Genomic DNA, 12996 nt, shown 5'->3' with positions numbered 1-12996 from the left:
AGGCTGACACAGCAAATAACAGTAACACATACAAGGGATTAATTAGAAATAAGGAAGCATAATCATCATTAAGTCTAATTATCAACTGATTCTGTGCAGGACCCATACACCTCTTTACTGTATCCAGCAGCCCCTGATACTGCACTGTAACCATCTGCCCTGTCTCCTCCCAGCACTGCCACCCACCCTGTCTTCCCCCACTACGGCCATCTGCCCTGTCTTCCCCCACTATGGCCAACGCCCTGTCTCCCCACACAACTGCCACCCGCCCCATCTCTCACCACCATCTCCCCCATTACTGCCACCCACCCTGTCCCCCCCTACTGCCATCCACCATCTCCCCACCCTGTCTCCCTCCACTACTGCCACCTGCCCGGTCTCCCTCCACTACTGCCACCTGCCCCATCTCCCTCCATTGTTGCCACCCACCCTGTCTCCCCCACTACTGTCACCTGCCTTGTCTCCCCCCCACTGCTCACACCCACCCTGTCTCCTTCCACTACTGCCACTTGGCCTGTCTCCCCCCACTACTGTCACGCACCCTGTCTCCTCCCACTACTGCCACCCATCTTGTCTCCTTTCACAACTGCCACCAACCTGTCCACCCCTGCTGCCACCCACCATCTCCTTCCACTACTGCCACGCTCCGTCTCCCCGCACTACTGCCACCACCGTCTCATTCCACTACTGCCACCCACCATCTCTCCCCCACTAGTGCCACCGCCCTAAATCTCCCCACTACCACCCACCTGTGTCCCTGACATCCAAGCACTAGTTGGGGATTTATGGTACTAGCAGTCCTTCATCAACAGATGGAAGTAACCAGGGCAGTAAGGAAGCAGAAGCTGCTTCTGGTACATGGACCCTGGTCATGTAGGGCTGGGAGAGTCAGTAAGATTATGTAATAGGGGCCTACAGTAAGTCAGTAAGGAGGCAGAAGCTGCTTCTGGTACATGGACCCTGGTCATGTAGGGGTGGGAGAGTCAGTAAGATTATGTAATAGGGGCCTACAGTAAGTCAGTAAGGAGGCAGAAGCTGCTTCTGGTACATGGACCCTGGTCATGTAGGGCTGGGAGAGTCAGTAAGATTCTGTAATAGGGGCCTACAGTAAGTCAGTAAGGAGGCAGAAGCTGCTTCTGGTACATGGACCCTGGTCATGTAGGGCTGGGAGAGTCAGTACGATTCTGTAATAAGGGCCTACAGTAAGTCAGTAAGGAGGCAGAAGCTGCTTCTGGTACATGGACCCTGGTCATGTAGGGCTGGGAGAGTCAGTAAGATTCTGTAATAGGGGCCTACAGTAAGTCAGTAAGGAGGCAGAAGCTGCTTCTGGTACATGGACCCTGGTCATGTAGGGCTGGGAGAGTCAGTAATATTATGTAATAGGTGCCTACAGTAAGTCAGTAAGGAGGCAGAAGCTGCTTCTGGTATATGGACCCTGGTCATGTAGGGCTGGGAGTCAGTAAGATTATGTAATAGGGGCCTACAGTAAGTCAGTAAGGAGGCAGAAGCTGCTTCTGGTACATGGACCCTGGTCATGTAGGGCTAGGAGAGTCAGTAAGATTATGTAATAGGGGCCTACAGTAAGTCAGTAAGGAGGCAGAAGCTGCTTCTGGTACATGGACCCTGGTCATGTAGGGCTGGGAGAGTCAGTAAGATTATGTAATAGGGGCCTACAGTAAGTCCGTAAGGAGGCAGAAGCTGCTTCTGGTACATGGACCCTGGTCATGTAGGGCTGGGAGAGTCAGTAAGATTATGTAATAGGGGCCTACAGTAAGTCAGTAAGGAGGCAGAAGCTGCTTCTGGTACATGGACCCTGGACATGTAGGGCTGGGAGAGTCAGTACGATTATGTAATAGGGGCCTACAGTAAGTCAGTAAGGAGGCAGAAGCTGCTTCTGGTACATGGACCCTGGTCATGTAGGGCTGGGAGAGTCAGTAAGATTATGTAATAGGGGCCTACAGTAAGTCAGTAAGGAGGCAGAAGCTGCTTCTGGTACATGGACCCTGGTCATGTAGGGCTGGGAGAGTCAGTAAGATTATGTAATAGGGGCCTACAGTAAGTCAGTAAGGAGGCAGAAGCTGCTTCTGGTACATGGACCCTGGTCATGTAGGGCTGGGAGAGTCAGTAAGATTATGTAATAGGGGCCTACAGTAAGTCAGTAAGGAGGCAGAAGCTGCTTCTGGTACATGGACCCTGGTCATGTAGGGCTGGGAGAGTCGGTAAGATTATGTAATAGGGGCCTACAGTAAGTCAGTAAGGAGGCAGAAGCTGCTTCTGGTACATGGGCCCTGGTCATGTAGGGCTGGGAGAGTCAGTAAGATTATGTAATAGGGGCCTACAGTAAGTCAGTAAGGAGGCAGAAGCTGCTTCTGGTACATGGACCCTGGTCATGTAGGGCTGGGAGAGTCCGTAAGATTGTGTAATAGGGGCCTACAGTAAGTCAGTAAGGAGGCAGAAGCTGCTTCTGGTACCTGGACCCTGGTCATGTAGGGCTGGGATAGTCAGTAAGATTATGTAATAGGGGCCTACAGTAAGTCAGTAAGGAGGCAGAAGCTGCTTCTGGTACATGGACCCTGGTCATGTAGGGCTGGGAGATTCTGTAAGATTATGTAATAGGGCCTACAGTAAGTCAGTAAGGAGGCAGAAGCTGCTTCTGGTACATGGACCATGGTCATGTAGGGCTTGGAGAGTCAGTAAGATTATGTAATAGGGGCCTACAGTAAGTCAGTAAGGAGGCAGAAGCTGCTTCTGGTACATGGACCCTGGTCATGTAGGGCTGGGAGTCAGTAAGATTATGTAATAGGTGCCTACAGTAAGTCAGTAAGGAGACAGAAGCTGCTTCTGGTACATGGACCATGGTCATGTAGGGCTTGGAGAGTCAGTAAGATTATGTAATAGGGGCCTACAGTAAGTCAGTAAGGAGGCAGAAGCTGCTTCTGGTACATGGACCCTGGTCATGTAGGGCTGGGAGATTCTGTAAGATTATGTAATAGGGCCTACAGTAAGTCAGTAAGGAGGCAGAAGCTGCTTCTGGTACATGGACCATGGTCATGTAGGGCTTGGAGAGTCAGTAAGATTATGTAATAGGGGCCTACAGTAAGTCAGTAAGGAGGCAGAAGCTGCTTCTGGTACATGGACCATGGTCATGTAGGGCTTGGAGAGTCAGTAAGATTATGTAATAGGGGCCTACAGTAAGTCCGTAAGGAGGCAGAAGCTGCTTCTGGTACATGGACCCTGGTCATGTAGGGCTGGGAGTCAGTAAGATTATGTAATAGGTGCCTACAGTAAGTCAGTAAGGAGACAGAAGCTGCTTCTGGTACATGGACCATGGTCATGTAGGGCTTGGAGAGTCAGTAAGATTATGTAATAGGGGCCTACAGTAAGTCAGTAAGGAGGCAGAAGCTGCTTCTGGTACATGGACCCTGGTCATGTAGGGCTGGGAGTCAGTAAGATTATGTAATAGGTGCCTACAGTAAGTCAGTAAGGAGACAGAAGCTGCTTCTGGTACATGGACCCTGGTCATGTAGGGCTGGGAGAGTCAGTAAGATTATGTAATAGGGGCCTACATTAAGTCAGTAAGGAGGCAGAAGCTGCTTCTGGTACATGGACCCTGGTCATGTAGGGCTGGGAGAGTCAGTAAGATTATGTAATAGGGGCCTACATTAAGTCAGTAAGGAGGCAGAAGCTGCTTCTGGTACATGGACCATGGTCATGTAGGGCTTGGAGAGTCAGTAAGATTATGTAATAGGGGCCTACAGTAAGTCAGTAAGGAGGCAGAAGCTGCTTCTGGTACATGGACCCTGGTCATGTAGGGCTGGGAGTCAGTAAGATTATGTAATAGGTGCCTACAGTAAGTCAGTAAGGAGACAGAAGCTGCTTCTGGTACATGGACCATGGTCATGTAGGGCTTGGAGAGTCAGTAAGATTATGTAATAGGGGCCTACAGTAAGTCAGTAAGGAGGCAGAAGCTGCTTCTGGTACATGGACCCTGGTCATGTAGGGCTGGGAGATTCTGTAAGATTATGTAATAGGGCCTACAGTAAGTCAGTAAGGAGGCAGAAGCTGCTTCTGGTACATGGACCATGGTCATGTAGGGCTTGGAGAGTCAGTAAGATTATGTAATAGGGGCCTACAGTAAGTCAGTAAGGAGGCAGAAGCTGCTTCTGGTACATGGACCATGGTCATGTAGGGCTTGGAGAGTCAGTAAGATTATGTAATAGGGGCCTACAGTAAGTCAGTAAGGAGGCAGAAGCTGCTTCTGGTACATGGACCCTGGTCATGTAGGGCTGGGAGTCAGTAAGATTATGTAATAGGTGCCTACAGTAAGTCAGTAAGGAGACAGAAGCTGCTTCTGGTACATGGACCATGGTCATGTAGGGCTTGGAGAGTCAGTAAGATTATGTAATAGGGGCCTACAGTAAGTCAGTAAGGAGGCAGAAGCTGCTTCTGGTACATGGACCCTGGTCATGTAGGGCTGGGAGTCAGTAAGATTATGTAATAGGTGCCTACAGTAAGTCAGTAAGGAGACAGAAGCTGCTTCTGGTACATGGACCCTGGTCATGTAGGGCTGGGAGAGTCAGTAAGATTATGTAATAGGGGCCTACATTAAGTCAGTAAGGAGGCAGAAGCTGCTTCTGGTACATGGACCCTGGTCATGTAGGGCTGGGAGAGTCAGTAAGATTATGTAATAGGGGCCTACATTAAGTCAGTAAGGAGGCAGAAGCTGCTTCTGGTACATGGACCCTGGTCATGTAGGGCTGGGAGAGTCAGTAAGATTCTGTAATAGGGTCCTACAGTAAGTCAGTAAGGAGGCAGAAGCTGATTCTGGTACATGGACCCTGGTCATGTAGGGCTGGGAGAGTCAGTAAGTTTATGTAATAGGGGCCTACAGTAAGTCAGTAAGGATAGCAGATGCTGCTAATTAGCAATTTTTTTTCTAGCGTGCTGGGGGCTGCCCATCGCAGGGCAAGGCAGCCCAGTATGCTGACCGGCACCTCCCCCTTTATGAAGCAGAAATTGCGATCGCTCCACAATTTCTGCTTCATCCTAGAAACTAGTGAAGCATCCTGCCAGCTTAGCTGTGCCCGCAGGATCCCCACCATGTTCTTCTAGATTGCGATGGCTGCGTATGATGTCATGCAGCCACAGTGAACATGCCGTTTGTCCGCCTCCCTTTCTCGCAACACAGCACTTGTAACGCTCCATCTTCTCACTGGAAACGGACCTTTACCCCCCACCCCGTGACCGCCTCTGCCTGATTAACAAGAAGCAATCACATTTCCTACAGCCCCCCGTAGAGAATGAAGGTGCATATGCAGGACGGGCGCTGCACATGCGTCTGCAACTTTTTCTCAATAATTCCATTTGGATCACACACTGTAGTCCAACCTGAATTAGGCCCAGAGTCACCATCTTACAGGCAGCCGGTGGAGGGAGTAGAGAATGGGTGTTATGTGGCAGGAATGGGCTGGTTAGGTAACAGCCTGGCTGCTGCATTCTGTACAAGCTACAAGCGGTGCAATTCTTTTGCTGGGAGACCCAGGTAGAGGACATTGCAGTAGTCTATGTGTGATGATACAAGTGCATGTATGACTAGGTAGATCTTCTGAGGGAAATAAGTGCTGGAGTCTGGCTATGTTCCCCAGATGAGGATCTGATTGTGGCTGATACCTCCACCATCCAGGACACTAAGATTCTGCACAGGACCAGCATTTTGTAAACCTGAACCCCCAAGCGTAAGTCTGGTTGGCAACAAAGTTGAGCTGTAGCCCTGCCCTTTGTTGGTGAGCTTCTATCATAAGGACATGTTTCACCAGGATTGAGTCACAGCCAACTGGCATCACCCACACCTGGAGCTCAGCCAGACATTTAGGATTGGTACTGGGTTCTCAGTACCCAGAACAAAAGACAGATCATCTGTATAGCAGTGGTAGATGAGGGCATGACATCTGATTATTTCCCCCAGTGGTAGCATGTATATTGCAAAAAGCACAGGACATAGGATAAGAACCTTGAAGAACAATGCATGGCAATGATAAGTATACTCCAGAAGATTAAAATGGCTTCTCACCTATGTGACTTCTCTGGTGTGTAACAAGATGTGATTTCTGTCTAAAACATTTCCCACACTCAGAACATGGAAATGGCTTCTCACCTGTGTGACTTCTGTGATGTATAACAAGATCTGATTTGTGTGCAAAACATTTCCCACACTCAGAACATGGAAATGGTTTCTCACCTGTATGACTTAGCTGATGTCTAACAAGTTGTGATTTCCGGGCAAAACATTTCCCACACTCAGAGCAAGAAAATTGCTTCTCACCTGTGTGACTTCTCTGATGTCTAACAAGATCTGGTTTGTCTGCAAAACATTTCCCACACTCAGAACATGGAAATGGCTTCTCACCTGTGTGACTTCTGTGATGTATAACAAGATGTGATTTCTGTGTAAAACATTTTCCACACTCAGAGCAAGAAAATGGCTTCTCACCTGTGTGACTTCTCTGATGTTTAACAAGATCTGATTTCCGGTCAAAACATTTCCCACACTCAGAACATGGAAATGGCCTCTCACCTGTGTGACTTCTGTGATGTCTAACAAGTTGTGATTTCCGTGAAAAACATTTCTCACACTCAGAGCAAGAAAATGGCTTCTCACCTGTGTGACTTCTCTGATGTCTAACAAGCTCTATTTTGTCTGAAAAACATTTCCCACACTCAGAACATGGAAATGGCTTCTCACCTGTGTGACTTCTGTGATGTATAACAAGATATGATTTCTGTGTAAAACATTTCCCACACTCAGAGCAAGAAAATGGCCTCTCACCTGTGTGACTTAGCTGATGTCTAACAAGTTGTGATTTCCGGGCAAAACATTTCCCACACTCAGAACATGGAAATGGCTTCTCACCTGTGTGACTTAACTGATGTCTAACAAGTTGTGATTTCCAGATAAAACATTTTCCACAGTCAGAACATGGAAATGGCCTCTCACCTGTGTGACTTCTCTGATGTCTAGCAAGTTGTGATTTCTGTGCAAAATGTTTCCCACACTCAGAACATGGAAATGGTGATGTACCTGTGTGACTTCTCTTATGTGCATCAAGAGTTGATTTGTATGTAAAACAATTCCCACACTCAGAACAGGAATATGGTTTCTCACTTGTATGTATTCTCTTATGTATTAGAAGTGATTTGTATGTAAAACAGTTCCCGCACTCAGAACATGGAAATGGATTCTCACCTGTGTGACTTCGCTGATGTGTAACAAGTTGTGAGTTCCGGGTAAAACATTTCCCGCACGCAGAGCAAGAAAATGGCCTCTCACCTGTGTGTCTTCTCTGATGTATAACAAGAGCTGAATTGTATGTAAAACATTTTCCACACTCAGAACATGGAAAAGGCATCTCAGCTGCCTTAGCTGGCTGATGGGTAATAGGCTTTGTGTTCTGTGTAAAACATTTGGCATCTATAGAACAGGGAAACACTGTATCTACTGTCAGAGCTGTAACAGATGCACCAATATCAGAGTGATCAGGAGAACATTTCCCAGGATCAGGGGGATCAGCTGATAGAGCTGGATGTATAATTGGGGTAATGGGATTATCTCCTGGAGAATCCTGTCTACTGTCATTATCTTTTATGTCACAATCCGGGGATAACATTAGATGTCCTTCTGAGATATTCCTGCTTGTGTGTCCACCTGCTGGAAATAAAATACATTATGGAAATACAAAAATGAGAACACACAATAACAAATGTAATATTATAATAAGACTTAGATATATATCTCTCTCTTGTACTGGTAACTAACCATGAAGTATAAATGGAGATGTAGTCACTCGCCAAGTCCTATGTCAGCACCAATGTAAAACAATGGATGGGGAACATATCGTATGAATTGGAGATTCTAGATGAACAATAACATCAGTCATATGAGCTGATGGATCAGAGAAATGTCTCCTAACGTTACTTCTGGAAGCATTGGTAAGGTAGCATTCCTTTATGTGTGTGCTCATACGCTGGTAAGCCTGTACACGTGTTACTCACCCTTATATAAGGTATATTGCTACAGCAGAGTAGGTGTGAAACAAGGTATTTTACATGCAATACACCATATAATACCCTGCAATCATCATCATCTGCTAGGTTATAATCCACTGTTACACCCCCCCATCATCAGTGTCTTACCAATATTCTCTCACTAGTAATAAGGATGATATGTGTACGGTAAGTACGATATAGAGAACTACATATCAGGATCTATACAGCTGCCACCATACTTCTGCTTCTCATACGTCTGCTACTGGCAGCAGTGAACATCTGAGTGAGAGTGCAGGGAAGACAGCAGAGTCTGATGAGAAAGAGATTGGATCTGCCTTTGCAGGGATGTACCACACCTGTCACCCCTGTTAGTATATAAAATAATAAATAAGAGGGGCCTGAGTCCATCCAGACATGCTTTCTGGAGCTTTCATTACTACGTGGCTTCTTATCTACCCTACCTGATAGCTGTCAGCCACCACTGGAACCAAAACCCAATCTATTAAGTCCCCCACTTCTCCAGACCTAAAGCCGCTCACTCCGGGCACCGTTCACTGCTGCAGCCTAGTGACGCAGCTGAAGCCACGGGCTGTATTCTGGAGCTAAGTGTGCCCAGTCTTTCCTGCACACTCCGAATACCTGACTTGGAGGCACTTTTGCCTCAGGTGGGAGCACTGGCTCTTCCGCTACTCCTGGGGGCAGAACGGGCTGCGCAAAGTCACCGGAGCCCGGCAGTGATATTGGAAAGTGAGGTGATGATCAAGCACTCTTGCTCCGTTGCCCTTTCTCCGAATTCCACTAGCCGATCTGCTAAGGTATCCGTGTGGCCCCACCTGGGACGTTGGACCTCCGGCCCTGCTAGGTATGAAACATGGCTTCTGCTAATAGAGAGGGTGGGGCTTGTGGGTCTCACGGGTTCTGTACAAAGGTCCACTGGTAGACTGCCCTCTTCAATGCCAACGCCCTTAGCACTCTCTACCTCCGCCCGGCGGGACTCCTCCAAGCTCACGACTGCCGCCCTCATGACACTTCTCGACGCGTTGAAAGGGATATCCACACCCTTCTCCTGATACACTGAAGACCGCCATCTTGTGCGTTCTCCTGCACTGCAGTTACTCCTCTCCAAACTCGGCTTCTCCAATCAGGTGACCGAAAAGCCACCTAGGATTATCCCACCGCTATGCCAGCAATTTCTGTGACTGGATGGTTCTGTACGAAAGCCCTCACCCTGCCTTGCGTCCCGCCCCAGTCACAGAATGGATGTTTAGGTCACACGGGATCTGGTCAATTAAGGGATTCCCAATTACCATCAGTAACCGCCTATTACTGACTCCACCCACTGCGTAGTGGGTGGGTACTACACTGCCACCACCAGACTCCTTGTCGCTATGGAGTCTGGAACCATGGTACTGCTCTGTATGTGTCAACACGCTGTCTTACCACACCTGTGTGGTGTGGACGAATCACCACTAGTCGCTGGACTTGGCCTCTGCACAGTAGCTGGTGGGAGGCGATGCTTGGAGACGCTGAGTGCACCCTGGACAACCGGAAAATGGAACTATGTTTGGCATAGCACTGCAGGTCACAAGATGAAGCGGTCATCTTGGGGCAGATGTTTATTCACCCAGTCTTAAAAAAGACTGTTCCCTATTGCTAGTGGCAACAGCAATACAGCAAGATGTTTACAGCAGAGTGAAAATGGTATAATACCTCTGGAGGCCCACAGCCCTCCTCTTTTTATCTTACGCCAATACACATACCACAGGGGGTAAGTCCACCGTGCTGATCTCAACCAATCATTGTTTACCCATGTGATGTGCATGCCTTGGCCACATGTACAGCTAACATTGTCCTCTATGGACGGTGGGGAGTAGTCACTCTCCTTTGACCGTCCCATCCTGGAGGGTTGTTATCCACCCTGGTGACGCTCAGTCTAGGCTGGGGGAAGGTTTTCCCATCTAAACTACTTCCAGGAATCTGCCCGGGTACCCAGCTCACCATCTCCAGCCTAAAATTGTGCTCCAGAGATGGGCAGCCTAGATCCCTGGTCAGGCTTTCCTGCCCACCAAAGGGGATCCCTATGGAGCTCCAGAAAACCACTCGGCTTGTTTTAAAGCTGAGCTGCTCCTCTCTCTCTCCACATGATACTTCCATGTGGGAGGCTAGAGAGGAAGGCATTCCATTTTGGGGGGAAAGTACTGGGGGAATCCACCAGCCTACATCAGGCATGTCCAAATTGCGGCCCTCCAGCTGTTGTGAAACTACATATCCCAGCATGCCCTGACAGTTTTGCTGTCAGAGAATGCTAAAGCTGTGTCAGGGCATGCTGGGATGTGTAGTTTCTCAACAGCTGGAGGGCAGCAGTTTGGACATGCCTGGCCTACACAGTAATGGATTCCCCCCTCCTGGGACACACAACCAAGTGCATTCCACCTTAAATACAATTCAAATACACTATACACATTGGCCCTCATTACGAGTTGTTCATTTGCTAGCTGTTTTTAGCAGCCGTGCAAACGCTAAGCCGCCGCTCTCTGGGAGTTTATGTTAGCTTAGCAGAAGTGCGATCGAAAGGATCGCAGCGCGGCTACAATATTTTTTTGTGCAGCTTCAGACACTACTCCTAGCTTGCGATCACTTCAGACTGTTCAGTTCCTGTTTTGATGTCACAAACACGCCCTGCGTTCGGCCAGCTACACCTGAATTTTTCCTGGCACGCCTGCATTTTTTTTAACACTCCCTGAAAACGGTCAGTTGACACCCAGTAATGCCCTCTTCCTGTCAATCACCTTGCGACCGGCGTTGCAAATGGATTATTATTGTATTAATATATATATATATATATTATATAATGTATAATAATATAATATATATATATATATATATATATATAATGTATAATGTATTATTTACTAATGTGTTTAGAATCATTTATTGTGCTGTTTTTTTAACCATATAAGTGCTCTACCTGTCGCAATGTGTATAACATGCTCTACCTGCTGTAATGTGTATAACGCGCTCTACCTGGCGCAATGTGTATAACGTGCTCTACCTGGTGCAATGTGTATAGCGTGCTCTACCTGGTGCAATGTGTATAGCGTGCTCTACCTGCTGCAATGTGTATAACGCGCTCTACCTGCTGCAATGTGTATAACGTGCTCTACCTGCTGTAATGTGTATAACGCGCTCTACCTGGTGCAATGTGTATAACGTGCTCTACCTGGCGCAATGTGTATAACGTGCTCTACCTGGCGCAATGTGTATAACGTGCTCTACCTGGTGCAATGTGTATAGCGTGCTCTACCTGCTGCAATGTGTATAACGCGCTCTACCTGCTGCAATGTGTATAACGTGCTCTACCTGCTGTAATGTGTATAACGCGCTCTACCTGGCGCAATGTGTATAACGTGCTCTACCTGGCGCAATGTGTATAACGTGCTCTACCTGGCGCAATGTGTATAACGCGCTCTACCTGCTGCAATGTGTATAAAGTGCTCTACCTGCTGCAATGTGTATAACGTGCTCTACCTGGCGCATTGTGTATAACGCGCTCTACCTGCTGCAATGTGTATAACGTGCTCTACCTGCTGCAATGTGTATAACGTGCTCTACCTGCTGCAATGTGTATAACGTGCTCTGCCTGGTGCAATGTGTATAACGTGCTCTGCCTGGTGCAATGTGTATAACGTGTTCTACCTGCTGCAATGTGTATAACGTGCTCTACCTGCTGCAATGTGTATAACGTGTTCTACCTGCTGCAATTTGTATAACGTGCTCTACCTGCTGCAATGTGTATAACGTGCTCTACCTGGCTGCAATGTGTATAACGTGCTCTACCTGCTGCAATGTGTATAACGTGCTCTGCCTGGTGCAATGTGTATAACGTGCTCTGCCTGGTGCAATGTGTATAACGTGCTCTACCTGCTGCAATGTGTATAACGTGCTCTACCTGCTGCAATGTGTATAACGTGCTCTGCCTGGTGCAATGTGTATAACGTGCTCTGCCTGGTGCAATGTGTATAACGTGCTCTACCTGCTGCAATGTGTATAACGTGTTCTACCTGCTGCAATTTGTATAACGTGCTCTACCTGCTGCAATGTGTATAACGTGCTCTGCCTGCTGCAATGTGTGTAACGTGCTCTACCTGCTGCAATGTGTATAACATGCTCTACCTGGTGCAATGTATATAACGTGCTCTACCTGCTGCAATGTATAACGTGCTCTACCTGGAGCAATGTGTGTAACGTGCTCTGCCTGCTGCAATGTGTATAACGCGCTCTACCTGCTGCAATGTGTATAACGTGCTCTACCTGGTGCAATGTATATAACGTGCTCTACCTGCTGCAATGTATAACGTGCTCTACCTGGAGCAATGTGTGTAACGTGCTCTACCTGCTGCAATGTGTATAACGTGCTCTACCTGGTGCAATGTATATAACGTGCTCTACCTGCTGCAATGTATAACGTGCTCTACCTGCTGCAATGTGTATAACGTGCTCTACCTGCTGCAATGTGTATAACGTGCTCTACCTGGCGTAATGTGTATAACGTGCTCTACCTGCTGCAATGTGTATAACGTGCTCTACCTGCTGCAATATGTATAACGTGCTCTACCTGCTGCAATGTGTATAACGTGCTCTACCTGCTGCAATGTGTATAACGTGCTCTACCCAGTGCAATGTGTATAACAAGCTCTACCTGATGCAATGTGTATAACGTGCTCTACCTGCTGCAATGTGTATAACGTGCTCTACCTCCTGCAATGTGTATAACGTGCTCTACCTGCTGCAATGTGTATAACGTGCTCTACCTGGTTGCAATGTGTATAACGTGCTCTACCTGCTGCAATGTGTATAACATTCTCTACCTGGCGCTGTGTGTATAATGGGGCAGATGTATTAACCTGGAGAAGGCATAAGGAAGTGATAAACCAGTGATATGTGCAAGGTGAT

General features: G+C 47.6%; 1 protein-coding gene across 2 annotated transcripts in view; it reads right to left on the bottom strand.

Annotated features, from left to right (window-relative positions):
* Nucleotides 1-3281: 3281 nt before the first annotated feature.
* LOC134983502 (gastrula zinc finger protein XlCGF26.1-like) overlaps nt 3282-12996 on the bottom strand; it is a 36151-nt gene continuing 26436 nt past the window's right edge. Inside the window, exon 2 of one of the 2 annotated variants that reach the window (XM_063949167.1) lies at nt 3282-7705. In XM_063949167.1, coding sequence (XP_063805237.1) covers nt 6054-7705 — 1652 coding nt within the window. In that variant the 3' untranslated portion in view covers nt 3282-6053. The remainder of the gene's footprint in view (nt 7706-12996) is intronic. The other variant, XM_063949168.1, reaches the window with a different exon arrangement.

The sequence above is a fragment of the Pseudophryne corroboree genome (assembly GCF_028390025.1).
Source record: "Pseudophryne corroboree isolate aPseCor3 chromosome 3 unlocalized genomic scaffold, aPseCor3.hap2 SUPER_3_unloc_16, whole genome shotgun sequence".
In the NCBI taxonomy this organism is placed as follows: Eukaryota; Metazoa; Chordata; class Amphibia; order Anura; family Myobatrachidae; genus Pseudophryne; species Pseudophryne corroboree.
The sequence above is the reverse complement of the archived record's forward strand: the minus strand, read 5'-3'. Positions and strand labels throughout refer to the sequence as shown.